This window comes from Penicillium mononematosum, assembly GCF_028829835.1.
Source record: "Penicillium mononematosum strain IBT 11891 chromosome Unknown utg000005l:1.0-9366267.0:1.0-9372171.0, whole genome shotgun sequence".
Lineage (NCBI taxonomy): Eukaryota > Fungi > Ascomycota > Eurotiomycetes > Eurotiales > Aspergillaceae > Penicillium > Penicillium mononematosum.
In genome coordinates, this window is record NW_026643275.1 from 5,392,685 (window position 1) to 5,406,309 (window position 13,625).

General features: G+C 52.2%; 6 protein-coding genes across 6 annotated transcripts; 3 read left to right on the forward strand and 3 right to left on the reverse strand.

The window, feature by feature from the left end:
* Window positions 1–125: 125 nt before the first annotated feature.
* On the reverse strand, window positions 126–1,091 carry N7519_010216 (uncharacterized protein; the record flags this gene model as incomplete). Its single annotated transcript, XM_057296989.1, has 1 exon — window positions 126–1,091. The coding sequence occupies one exon, from the start codon at window positions 1,089–1,091 to the stop codon at window positions 126–128; it is 966 nt and encodes a 321-aa protein (XP_057144871.1).
* Window positions 1,092–2,073: 982 nt separating this feature from the next.
* N7519_010217 (deoxyribodipyrimidine photo-lyase PHR1) lies at window positions 2,074–3,966 on the forward strand (the record flags this gene model as incomplete). The annotated part of the gene is given in 5 exon segments (XM_057296990.1): window positions 2,074–2,149; window positions 2,166–2,551; window positions 2,677–3,333; window positions 3,456–3,679; window positions 3,753–3,966. The coding sequence occupies 5 exon segments, from the start codon at window positions 2,074–2,076 to the stop codon at window positions 3,964–3,966; spliced, it is 1,557 nt and encodes a 518-aa protein (XP_057144872.1).
* A 211-nt stretch (window positions 3,967–4,177) lies between these two features.
* On the forward strand, window positions 4,178–6,736 carry N7519_010218 (Zn(II)2Cys6 transcription factor; the record flags this gene model as incomplete). The annotated part of the gene is made up of 1 exon (XM_057296991.1): window positions 4,178–6,736. The coding sequence occupies one exon, from the start codon at window positions 4,178–4,180 to the stop codon at window positions 6,734–6,736; it is 2,559 nt and encodes an 852-aa protein (XP_057144873.1).
* A 937-nt stretch (window positions 6,737–7,673) lies between these two features.
* N7519_010219 (uncharacterized protein) lies at window positions 7,674–8,586 on the forward strand (the record flags this gene model as incomplete). Its single annotated transcript, XM_057296992.1, has 2 exons — window positions 7,674–7,957; window positions 8,061–8,586. 2 exons carry the CDS (start codon window positions 7,674–7,676, stop codon window positions 8,584–8,586), a joined length of 810 nt encoding a protein of 269 aa, XP_057144874.1.
* Window positions 8,587–9,227: 641 nt separating this feature from the next.
* N7519_010220 (non-ribosomal peptide synthetase) lies at window positions 9,228–11,696 on the reverse strand (the record flags this gene model as incomplete). The annotated part of the gene is made up of 1 exon (XM_057296993.1): window positions 9,228–11,696. The coding sequence occupies one exon, from the start codon at window positions 11,694–11,696 to the stop codon at window positions 9,228–9,230; it is 2,469 nt and encodes an 822-aa protein (XP_057144875.1).
* A 685-nt stretch (window positions 11,697–12,381) lies between these two features.
* N7519_010221 (putative short-chain dehydrogenase/reductase family protein) lies at window positions 12,382–13,338 on the reverse strand (the record flags this gene model as incomplete). Its single annotated transcript, XM_057296994.1, has 1 exon — window positions 12,382–13,338. One exon carries the CDS (start codon window positions 13,336–13,338, stop codon window positions 12,382–12,384), a length of 957 nt encoding a protein of 318 aa, XP_057144876.1.
* Window positions 13,339–13,625: the final 287 nt, after the last annotated feature.

Here is a 13,625-nt window from a genome sequence, read left to right on the forward strand (position 1 = left end):
GGAACAGCTATATTACATTTTCAAGATGTAGAGATTATCAACATATGTAGCGAAGTCAAACACCAGGATATCAACACCATATCAGGCCAAATGCAAGGGCCCAAACGCCAGACCAAGACAGGGTATCATGGATTCCGTATAACACCAGATGAAGTAGATGTAGAATGACTGGAACTCCCTTCCCAAGGCCAGGGCAGACTGAACCGCCGATGATCCCGCATTGGCGACTCCAAACTCGAAATCCGGTCCCTATCCGAAGGAAACGAGCCAGTCTCATTGATCTCCCGCATGCTCGAGTGCATATCCTGACTGTCCGTGCCACCGCGCGCAACCGCGATCAATTTCCCAAGGATAGCATATTCAAGCTTCAACTTGATACTGTACGCGACAGGCTTGAACAAGACCTGCACGGCATAGTAGCCGACATATTCGATGACAACGACCGAGATATCCAACACAAGAATGAGGATATTGATAACCAACAACTGATTAAGAATTCCCTGCGGGCGACCTTCAGGCCTGAGACGGAGCAGCTTGACCGTTTCCCAGACGTAGATACTCGAAATGATCAATTCCTGTATACAGAAACCGACCAGTTGTATACGCTCCATGATATCGTATGCGCGGGCCCAGCGACCCGTCGGGTAAGCAACAGTCCCGAACAAGAGAACCGTAGTCGGGATATGGAAGACCATAGCATCGACACAGATCATCCACAGCACACCGCGCAGCAGCTTCCGATTCTGCAGCACGAGATGCAGCCGCGACCACAGCACCATCGACTGACCGGTGATCATGCCGTACCAGCCCAGCACGACGAGGGTCACGCATAGCCAAGGAGTAACGCCAGTTGGGAAGAAGAGAAGGACGAACCCGAGACAATACGGGATGATGCAGCCGGAGGCGACGAGCAGACTGCAGAAGTAGGTGCCGCGCCAGCGTCTGAAGGAGAATAAGCAGAGGATGATGAGCTCTATGGAGTTGTACCAGGCTAGCGAGGCGAAGGCGGCGAAAACACCTGTGCGAGTTAGGTCGGATGGGCCGCCCTGGGCGAGGGACTCTGCAACGCTGACGGCGTTATCGGTGGCCATTGTCGATGGAGGCACATTGCTGGTTGCTCCCCCCGGGTTATGGAGTAGATGGATAAGAGGGATAGAGATATAGGGGAAATTGAAGATCGGGAGAAGTTGGGGATGAAAGAAATAAAGCTGAATAAAGTTCACTCAAGCTGCGCATTTGTTCAGTGGCGGGATAAGCTTAGAGGCTAATCGGGGGTAAATGAAGGGAATCGACTGGAAGACCGTACAGGAGCACCTGATTCCATGACAGCTCCTCGGGTTCGTGGGGAAAACGGCGAAAGCAGACTGGACGAGACAGACATGGGGAAGTTCCCGAACCATGGATCCAAGTTCGGGTGAGACTTCAAAATTTTTTTTTGTAACAAAAAACCTACGGAGTACTCCGTAGGATGTCAAAAAGGGATTCCCTTAAACTATGTTGTATTACCCCGTCGCAATATTGAGTTGTGGCTTGACTCCTGTTCTTGGTTGTCGATCCCCCTTGCTTCAAGGCTTTGGTGCTTTAGAAACATACTGTCTCAGAGAGAGATAGGACGGGCAGGTAATAGGATGGGTATCCAGGAAGACATGGAATATGAGGCGTCGGGATGAGAAGTGTGAAATATAAGCCATTATATGTTGAATTGCACATCTTTGCAGTGAAAACAGTTGATGTCAGAATACGAGGTTGCTTGCATCTGGTGCGTGATTGGTTAATAAGAGAACGCGAGATCTGCCATACTTTATGAGGAGTAGGGCCGGCTTGGCTATTGGCACAACACGGGGAGTCACTGACATAACTTAGATCTCTAGCATAGCTAGGTAGCATAACAGAGATAACTGGAATAACTGGCATCCGTCGCTGGCATGGAAGAGCAAGGAAATACATGACAGGGACAGATCACGATCGGATCGGGCTCTGACGTCACCCGATCTGATCTGAAATCGATCTCGATCTTTAGATCCAAAGACGTTGGATTCCTTTTTAGCAACCCTTTTCCTATTACCCCCAGTAATGCAGAACTTTTTTTCTCTGCTGCTATCGACCAGTGCCGCACCTGTTTCCTTCCAGCCAATTGCAAGCCCAGCTCGTTCGCAACTTATCAGCTCTGCCACCAAAGACGAAGGCCAGCGAACCGCCAGCTGGACACCCCAATGGCTCGCACGCGAGTAAAAAGGGTCATCCCGATCGGGATGACTTGCACCGACCGCACCCAAATGCGGAGCAAACCGAGGATTTTGACATAGTCCTACGCCACTTCTATCCGCTAGAGATGAGCAATGGGCGTTGCCAAGCATACACCAACGGCGAGCTGGAACGCGCAATCGTAACACTACAGAAAGCTTGCAGGGAAAACGTCGACAAGTGTCGGTCGATCAACGTAGGAAGTGCCGTGGTACATCGGTTCAAGAGCGATCTCCGGCGTCATGACAGCAGGGCGGCCTACCAATTTGCGAAAGAGCACCAAGTCCCGTTGATCGGTCTTTACATCGTCTCTCCCGAGGACCGGACTGCCCATTGACTAGCCCCGCTCGAGTGGACTTCACTCTGCGCACTTTCAAGCGACCGCAACAAGACCTAGGGGAGTTGGATATCCCCCTGCACATGGAAACATAGGACAAACGGAAGGCGATCCCGAAACAGATTGTGGAGTTGTGTCAACAGTGGGGCGCGAAAAGCTTATATGCAAATATCGAGTATGAGGTGGATGAGCTGCGGCGCGAAGCCAAGCTCGTAAGGCTCTGTGCAGATAACGATATCAGTTTCACTCACTCTCATGATACCTGCGTGGTCACCCCGGGCGCGCTGGCTAGTCAGCGAGGGAAACAATATTCCGTTTATACTCCATGGTATCGCTCTTGGCTGGCATTTCTAAAAGAGAACCCGGATTACCTCGAGGTCGCTGAGGGGGAATGCACGACAACAATTCAAGAACTTGTTCAATTGCAATGTGCCAGCCGCCCCAATACCCACATCTTATCAGACGAAGATCAGAAACGCTTCGAGTGGTTTTACCCAGCCGGTGAGCATGAAGCTCTCCAGCGACTGGGAAACTTCCTTGAGAAAGGGAAAGAGTATGAGAAGGCGCGGAGCAAGTTGTCTGGTGAAAGCACTTCGGTCTTGAGTCCTTACTTTGCATGCAGGGCGCTCAGCGCAAGGACTGCTGTCGTGGCAGCGAAGAGAATCAACAAAGGCCACATCGATCGATATGACCCCGGTTACATGACCTGCATCGGCGAGCTGGCCAGGCGCGACTTTTACAAGCATGTCCTAGTGAACTGGCCTTTAATCTGGTAAGTCTTTATCCCCCACACAACGGAGTTCCCATTCTAATGCAAATTACTCCTGTAGTATGAACAAATGCTTTAAGCCCGAACATACCGATATCTGAATAGGAGTACGACAATGACCAATTTCAAGCGTGGCGCGATGGGATGACAGGCTTCCCCATCGTCGATGCAGCAATGCGCCAGCTCCGCCACTGCGCGTGGATGCACAACCGCACGTGCATGTTATTCTCATCTTTCCTTACCAAGGACCTGATGCTCGATTGGCGCCGTGGCGAGCGCTACTTCATAGAGAATCTGATGGATGGTGACTTCGCGTCCAATCACGGCGGGTGGGGATTTGGGTCTAGTACTGGCGGTGGATCCGCAGCCATATTTCCACATCTTCAATCCTCTTCGCCAGAGTGAGCAATTCGACCCGGAGGGTGAGTATATTTGCCACTGGCTGCCGGAACTCCGTGACATGTCTGGAAAAGCCATCCGAGAATCTTATGCCAGGGGGGCGGCAGCCATTGCGCAGAACAATGGCTACCCCCGGTCTATTATGGACCACGCAGAGAGTCGAGATCGAGCGTTGGAGAGGTTCAAGAAGGCACTAAAATGGATGCTGAATATGTAAATGATACCTACCTAGGTAGGTAATTAGTTTAGGACCAATATGGATCACATGAGATGCCCACGTGTACGTCCTCGTCCCAAAAGTAAAAATTTGGAGAAATTCCACGCCAAGTCCGAATTGCGGGTGAGACATTCTTGCCTTTTCCCCGCAACATCCTTCATTTCTCCCCAGCTTCTTTTTTCTTTACACTTGACCTCAATGACGTCCAAAAATGGAGCTCCAGGGTGACCCGCTATCTCCGGTCCCCGACTCGGTCGAGGTTGAGCTATCAAATGGCAAGCGACGATGGCGCCGAAACAGAGTCGCCTGCGACTCTTGTCACACTCGCCGTGTACGATGCGACCGTGCATTTCCCTGCTCAAGATGCCTGCGAGGTGATATAAACTGTCAATTCACCCGCGAGCGCCGGAAACGAGGACGGATTGCCAGATCCAAACAGAAAGATGGAAATGCGAATGCCGGCGACGAGACAGCACAGGACCCCACCGAGGGGACGCAGGCCGATGGGGAACACAACCGGGAGTCGCAGTCACAGCAGGTGCTGTCGCCGATTGACCAAAATTCTCCTGCCTCAAGCTTCCAGCAGCGATCGCCGGCAACAAACGAGATCAGCGCCGTGTCCGCGCCTAGTGTCGACGACCCTCGGTCTCTGCCGGATCCTCCTCAACCGCAGCGGGCAGGCCCTGCTGCAAATGTCACGGAGGAATGGCTTTCAGCGGCACATCTGTCGCCAGACTCGTATGATCTGCTCGCGGGCACGGGGGGCAGCGACGCGCCTCTACCTCGGTTGATGGACATTTGGAATCCGGTTGATTTTGCTGGCCACCGACCGGTTCAGCGTGCCGCTCCCATACCGTCTGTGTCGGGGGCGAACCTTCCCAGACAAAGACAGCCGTCGACCTCCCGGTCGCCATTGAAGTACCCTGTGTTGGAACCTCTGATGCCGTTTCTCGAATCGAACCTCCCGCGTCGCCTGGTGTGCGATCTGCTTGAACTTTACTTTACCAGTGCTTTCTCAACCCATATGCATCCTGTGTGCCATCATATCCACTGCTACGTCCTGCGAAAGACTTCTTTTCTAAGCGTCGACCGCCCCAGGCCCACTAGTCCTGCGTTGCTGGCAAGCATGCTCTGGGTAGCTGCTGTGGATGATCGGGCCTTCTCTTTATCCATCTCACCATTACAACGGAGAAAGATATGCCAATTTCTTTGCGCGTTAATAATTCGTTTACTGCGGCCTTTGATACATGTCTCGTTCAAAGACCAAGATCCATCACCTGCCGAAAACCCGACCGCCCACGACTTTTCCGCCGGGGCCCATCACCCATTTGAGGGAGTCGGTGACGATAAAGGGCTGGTGGGGCCTGCCGGATCTTTAGACGATGTTATTACCTATATCCATGTGGCATCAATTATCTCCTCTAGTGAACAGAAGGCTGCAAGTATGAGATGGTTCGTTGTACCCCTGTTCCTATCCCTGTCCACTCCACTAACTCCACCTAGGTGGCATGCGGCCTTTACATTAGCTCGAGAACTTAAATTGAACCAAGAGATGGAAATCACACCGAACATCGACAGCATGAGCGACGGTTCAAGTCCCTCCTTCGGCTACGGTCTAGGCGGATGGCCCGGTTCCCCAGGCGGGTTGGGTTTTGACTACTCGAATCCCTCGCGCCCTAGTCTGAATTGCGTATGTGACAAGAACCATGATTTGCACAATGGTCCTATCACAGAAGAACACCGGGAAGAGCGGCGCAGAACCTGGTGGCTGCTATATATCATGGACCGCCATCTCGCCTTATGCTACAATCGTCCTCTAGCCCTACTCGATGCTGAGAGCGAGGACCTGCTGCTTCCACTGGATGAAAGCTCCTGGCAAGCAGGCATTATCCACAGCAATAGTCCTCGTCCAGATGGGCCTCAGTGCCCCCGGTCGGGTGACCAAAACAAACGTCGTATTTTCCCGAACTTCATTTGCCATGACCACTCTATTCTTGGATTTTTCCTCCCACTCATGACGATCACTGGCGAACTTATCGACCTAAACCAGTCGCGGAACCACCCTACTCTCGGGGTCAGGCTTCAAGGAAAAGAAGCGTGGGAGGTCCACGTGTCGGAAGTGCTGCGCCAGCTAGAGGTCTATAAAGCTAGTCTCACAACTTTCGCTGCGGCGACAGCCGCAGACCCAGCGGCCTCATCGACGACTGCCTATACCCAAAAGCCAGAACCTGTTGATCCGCAATTGTCTCAGGCCTATTCTTGGCACACGCAAACCGTGATTGCGTATTCCTCCTACCTAACCCACGTCCTCCATATCCTGCTCGTCGGAAAGTGGGATCCTGTCTCACTGATCGAAGACAAAGACTTCTGGACATCCTCTCCAGCCTTTGCGTCGACCATCTCACACGCATTGGAAGCCGCCGATTCCGTGCAACAAATCCTCCGTTTCGACCCCGACGTTAGTTTCATGCCTTACTTCTTCGGCATCCAGCTGCTACAAGGCAGTTTCCTCCTACTGCTTATAGTAGAGCGCCTACAAAAGGAAGCAGGCGAGGGCATACTCAACGCCTGCGAGACCATGATTCGAGCGACAGAATCGTGCGTGGTCACCCTCAACACGGAGTATCAGCGCAGCTTCCGGCAAGTAATGCGCTCTGCAGTCGCACAGGCTCGAGGTCGTCCGGTTAACCCGAGTGAAATTCGGCATCGCCGAAAAGCGGTTCTTGCACTTTACCGCTGGACGCGAAAAGGGACTGGCTTAGCCCTGTAAATACCCCACAATCAGCTCCGGCTAGCATTGCCCTGTTCCTGTCGATCGCTGCGCCCTACGGGGCCAGACCACGCGTCCTGCGGGTTTGCGTACCTGAGGGGAGCGGCGGAAACCCCTTTCCCCACGGGTTGATGATCGATCTTGCAATCTTAGGGTTGATTGGATACTGCTTGTATACGAATGCTTCCTGTATAGTTCTGGAGCGGAGCGGCGTTTCTTCTTTTTGGGCATGTGGCGTTTGACTCCGTGAAAGCTGCTTTTCTATGTAACATCGAAGGCGGATAATTCTGCAAGTGTATAATTTACCCCTGAGGACGTCTCGGTCCATTGTTCCATGTGGCGCCGACAATTTCTTCCTCAGAACCCTATATCAACCTGGTCATGACCTCTATAATAAGTATGAAACAAGGCCAATGTCGTTCTCCGTTCTCTTTTAGGTTCTTCAATGTCTCGAGCCTATTAAAATTACCCGCTCAACGGCGGGGTCTCGATTAAATTCTCAATGCCGAGCTGCCAGAATTCACCGATTGGCCAACGACCTCCCCCGAATGCACGGCCTTGGCTTCAAAATCCGGGGAAATCGGTTAATTGACGAATTTCATGCGATCATGCGGTCTCCAGGGATATTTGCCGTTGGAGCTTTGGGGCCCCAGGTTCTCCGCAACTCCACAGCTGCTCAGCTCCGTGGTTTGATGTTGAAGTCGAAATTTTATTTAATAAGTCGAGCATGGCCCCCATTTTGCGGGGAATTAATTATTCTTTGCTTTTTTCCTTGGGCTGGTAGCAAGTTCAAGGTCCACGAAGATACAAACTATTTCGAGCTTCAACTTGGACTTCGACTTCAGCTCCAACTCCAACAAGAGCTTTACTCATTGACTTCGGCTCCTATACTTGCGCCATCACTATTTGAGCCTGTGATAAATACAAAACATTCATCATGACCGAAGCTCAATTCCCATACGATATTACATCCTGGCCCATGGAGAGTCTCGTTGATTCGCATATGGGACAGCACGACGAGCTCAGCCCGCACCCTTTTATCGCCAGCGACTATCCTCTGACAATGCAGGAGGGACTAGATCCCTCCTGGGGTGGCGAGCAGTTTAGCTGGGTGAATGAATACCCGGCTAAATCGACCGCATTTCAACCATATCCGCAAATGTGGTATGATGCCGGCCTGGTGAGAGAGGACTGTGGAGGGACGAAAACAGATATCAGAAGGTAAATTACTTTACTACCTGCGCCTTTTGTCCAGAAACCCCAAGAGGCGCATCGAGAACCTGGTAACTAACACGTGCAAATAGTTTCTCCCTCCACCAATCAGCCCAATCAACTCCCTTCCAAACCCCCGAGAATCCCCCGATACACTCCCGCCCCGATTTCGAGCTCGCAACACAAAGAGCCCTCTTCATGACTCCCTCCCCCAAAGCCCTCGCCTTCCCCTTCCCGGATCTCCAAGTTCCGATCCCAACGCATCCCCAGAACCAAGCCACGCCTCATCAAGCGTGTGGGAAGGCGAAGCCGAGCGCGAAGACGCCCAATACATGCAATTCGACTTCGGCCCGTCCGATTTCGGGGCCTCGGCATTAGACGCCCAATATCAGCCTGGTCAGACCCACAGTCTCAGCTCCCCGCACCATCGACACTCCCGAGTCGACGAAGAGTGTCTCACACCACTCGAGATGCCAGATGGCAGTACCCGCTTGACATCAAATTGGCTGCCCGTGGACCCTGATGCTGGCTTTGCGATTGGTTCTCCCACCATGGTGGACGAGGATGTTGCTGCGTTCCAGGACATGAAGCATGCGTTCTTTCCTGCGGTCCCCGCGGCTTGGTCGTATGATCGATGAGAGCGGTCATGCATTAGTTTCGCGTTTTGCGACGAATTGTTAAACTTTTATCCGAGGTCCCCTCTACTCCTCTAGTGGCAGCTGGTGCTACTCTAGGAGCCGTTATTGTGCAGTGCTCCCGTTGTGGGCGTTCTTGGCGCTCCGGCGATGACATTACGCCGCCGCGCTCGCCCGCATTCAGCCCCAGGAATTCAAGCTCGAATCCCTCATCCCAGGCTGTTGGATACGAGTGCGTACATGATGTGGGTTGAACATAACTTCAATCAGCCCTGAGTTTGTGATAAAGGGCATCACAGTCAAGCATGGAATCCCGCCAAGAGCGGGGACCACGCGCCTCGGCCCGATTTCTACGCCATTGACTGGACAAGAAACGTGCCGTATGGATGGCGTGTCTTGGTATTCGGCCAGTGTTACCTGACGGAAGTCGTCCAGGGTCATAGAATCACAGCAATACCAAATTGTTGACAAAATATTGTTATGTTTTATAGAGGTGAAAGAAAAACACAATCGGATCGATATATTTCTGCTATAGTCGGCCGCAAAAGGGTCTTTCCAATGTTTTGAGCTTTCAATGTCGTTAGTTCTGAGAATACACATTGTGCCTCCCACATCAATACCATCCAAGACTCAATGAGTCATATTTATATCTCACTCCAATCCAACCAGACAGTAATCCCCTCCAGCTCATCCCGATGCTCCATGTAATAAGCCTGACCCAACATGTGAAGCTTCCGGCGATCAGTCTTCTTAGACTTAGTGCGCGGGACTGTATCAATAAGGAGATACAGCGCAGGGGCATAGTACTTCGGTAAGCTCTGGCGGACCGCCTCGCTCAGCGACTGGGTGAGCGCATGAACAGCGTGTCTCTCGCTAATTGGACGGAACTCCATCTCTTCCACAGGACCTCCTTCCATGTTCATGGGGTTATTTGCCAAGTATAGATATACAGCAAGAATGGGATCACCATGACCATCAATAGCGCCGAGAACGTCCACGACGGCCGCATCGCCCGTAGACAGATTGCGTCGGAGAACGTACTCCACTTGCCCGGCTTCGACGCGCGCCCCGTCCAGCTTGAGCATGCTATCCTTGCGGCCCATCAGCTCGATCGTGCCGTCGTGGTTGTACCGGCCTAGATCTCCCGAGCGATAGAGGCGGTGATTTGGCCTCTCGGGGTGCAGCTGAGCCATCCAGACTGGCGGTGCAGGTAGGAAGTTCTCCGATTTCCCAGAGACGTGGTCTAGATATCCCTTGGAGAGATGAGGGCCCTCGATAAGGAGTTCGCCTACGGCTCCGACGGGCATCAGTTGGTCAGGGTTATCGGGGTTGACGATCCAGATTGCACCGGTGGCAGGACGACCGACCACTGACCCGCGGCCCATTTCGAGATTGCGGTTGTATGCGCAGAGGGAGGCTACCTCACCCATGCCGTATTGATTCACCACCTGCACGCGGTCCAGCCATTTCGCCAGTACCGCGCCTGAGACTGGCTCCCCGCCGATACACATCATCTCCAGGGTTGGGACGCGGTCGGGCTCCATGTCAATCGCGACCGATGGTGTTATGAACATCATGTTCCCCCCCAGATCGTTCATGTCGTTCATCAGCGAGTCTATCGTCAGGGATCGAGTAGGAACGCAGCAGCACCCACCAGCCATGAGAGGTGCCAGGAAGTCATTGTTGCTGATGTCGAAGGTGTATGCATCGAATTGGAACATCCGGGTATGTGGTCCCATGCCCATGACTCGGATGTAATCTGTCAGTGCTGAAGCATAGCTACGGTGCTCCTGGACAATTCCCTTTGGTTTTCCCGTGCTGCCGGATGTGAAGAGCACAACGCAAGGGTCCGTGGGCGTGACGGTTGAACAAGGGACTGAGGTCACCAATGGTAAACTGGAAACGGAGGCATCGCTGACCTCGAAGACGGTTTCGACCCGATCGGCAAATCTTTCCTTGTACCCGGCTGAGGTGAGCATGATCTTTATCTGGGTGCGTTCGAGGACAGATGTAAGATATGGTGGTGGATCACTGCCATCAACGCAGATGTACGCGCCACCAGCCATGAGGACGGCCAGTCGGGCTACAACAGCCCAGGTGGATTTGTAGAAGGCGCAAGCCACATAGATGTTTGGTCCCACGCCTTGTCCTACTAGCCAATGTGCTAACCGAGAAGTCAAATCCTCGAGTTGTCGATATGTCAGATCCCCATCCCAAGAGCGAACGGCAGGAGCATCGGGGGTTGTCTTCGCGTGTTGTAAACACAGCTCATGTAACAAGGCATCATGTGCAGGGCCGATGCTTCCAGTGAATTGGGTAATCAGGGCACGATCTTGTGGCGAGCATAATTCGAGGCTGCCGATTGTCTGTGTGGATGAACCATCAATTGATGAAAGGGCCTGGTTGAAGCTGTTCAAGAGGCTGGTAGCTAATGGTAGCCCGATGCCGGTGTTTCCGACATCTAATCGGGCATATAACCTATCGTCGGATGTATGTCGTATTGAAAGGCGGAGGCCGGTGAATGTCGAATCTACCTCCATTAACTCTCTTGCCGGCATGCCACAGCAGGCCTGGCATCTGCCCATGCATTCATCCTGACTAGAGAGGATGCGCTTCGGCGCTTGCTTCTGGTAGGCGATTGTCACGTTGAAGCCGTCATGCTCACCGGCCTGGCCGTTGTGGATGTTCTCCGTACCTCCGGTCTGACATAGTGGGCCCAATGCTTCAATGCACTCGCGGAAGACATCTCTCACGGTGTCATGAGGATCTACATGGATCTGGACGGTCGGCTTTGAGTAGCCATGAGCTGCCTCGCCTATGTAGCATTGACCCTTTTGATAGTCTTGACCAATGTATAGGGTTGTCGAGCAGGAGAATGCTCTGATTGTGGTAACCCAGGCCAATTGGAGTAGTCGCTGGATATGAATATCCGGATGTTCTTCTAGGGCAGGTGGGGGTGGATTGAGGGTATCGGCGAGATGCAGGAGTCGCCAAGGGCGTACCTTCAGGGCGAGGTCAACTCCATTGGTAGAAGTACCATTGACTGCTAACTTCAATGGAGTAGTATTGGGCTGGGGAACAACAATTGTCGGTTCTAAGAGGACAGGAGCCATGATGAAGATAAACTGTAACAAGTGCGGAGAAACAAATTGAAACAAATTATGAAGATTAGGGACTTTTCTGGCCTAAATGTACGGCAGTCTGCACAGGGAAGAGGCATGCAGAACTGGTCTCATTATGAACTTCTCCCTTGGCAACCTCTTTGTTGAAGCGGGCACTCAATAAGACCTCGTTATTGACGCCACGAGCATCCATTGGGCAAATCATAGCCATCAGCAGATTTAGAGCTCGTAATATGTACGCTGTGCAGCATCATCACTCCGTACCAGCGAAGTGTTTGCTCTGATGTGAGAGGTGTTGGTGTTTAGAAATGGGCTGCCTGAGCTCGCAGAGTGGGCAATTAGAGCCGGGGGCTTTGGGGGAACTCTGCGAATCAGAATGCCCAATGAGATAGACGCCAAAAAAAGCAAGGGTTTAAATTGCGCCTTGGCCAATCCAATATCGAAGATCAGCACTGATCTCCGTTGTTCCTTTTGGCGTAAATAGTCAGCGTTGGAGTCGCAGTAGTACGAAGTACGAACAGTAAGCTGCAGATGGAGTCAATGTACTCCGTACTCCGTAAGACATTAGGTGAGAATGAACCCAGGGAATTAAGACATGTGTTATGATTTATGTTCATTTAATTCCTCAGCTAAAAGTACAAAGATACAAAGCAACCCCATGTCCTCAGCAACGAAATCAGACGTTCTGCATAACCCCAGGGCGAACACCCTCAAGGATCGACGACAGCTCAGCCCACAGTTTCTCACGCGCTTGGCGCCCCTCGTCACTCCGCACAAAAGGTGAAAGTGCAGTGCTCTCCACATGTCCATCGGTCATATATGCACCATGGCTTTCGAGTCCAGCCGTAGCACCCGCCACAAGCGTTCGAGATCCAACCTCAGTGGATCGCGCCAATAGCACTTTCATCAGTGTGTACTTCCACCCAGCCTCTCGTGTTAATTGTGAATGGCAGAAACCAGGGTTGAGCATGTTGATGACCACCTGTGATCCAGGCACTCGGCCCGCTAGTTCCTGTACAAGCAGTACCTGGAGCAGCTTCGATAATGGGTACCGCTCGTGCATTTTCGCATTTGTTTGGTCGCTGACGAACTTCATTGGTTGGGCTTCCTTCCATTCTGTGAAATTCACCCATCCGTGCACCTCACTCACTACGAAGGTAAGTCGGGGCGTGCGCGATGGGTCCTTTTGCCGTGTGGCCTTCATGGTTGGCAGGATGAGGAGGCCGAGGAATAGGGTGTTGATGACATTGACAGTGAGAGTTCGCTCATAGCCCTCGGCAATACCAAACTGCTCTGTGGCAATTGCTGCATTTAGTATGGCTACTTCGAGCTTGGGGAGCTGTGAGACACGCTCGCTAAATGCAAGGACCGAGGCGTTGGAGGTTAGGTCGACCTCCCACACTTCACAGACGCCTAGACGGCCTGTGGACTTTTCAATGTCCTCTTTTGCTGCTTTTCCTGCAGCCACATTTCGAACAGCAAGGATCACTCGTGCTGCACCAAGTCGCGTGATGTGACGTGCAGCCTCTAGCCCTAAGCCGACATTGGCGCCGGTGACGAGCGCCGTCTGGTCGGCGAAAGACTGTGTTGGATATTGGGGAGTCACAAGAAATTGTGAGTAAAAGAACCCCATGATGAATGAGGATTTGAATCGATGTTCAAGGAAAAACCTCAATTGAACGGAAAAGAGATGTTCTTAAATAGAGAGAAAAGATGGGGACGTAATCCTGGGCTGCCTGGCAACTCGGAGATTAACGGGGTTAAGCAAGTCCGCAATATATTTTTACTGGCCTCCCAAGATCGGCATTAAACATTCTTATCGCCGAATATAGAAGGACAACGTTCGGGCAGACTAGAATTGATCATGGAAAAAGGTGTATTTAGCTAGATACCTTGGGTATATAGGCGTGGCATGGACGC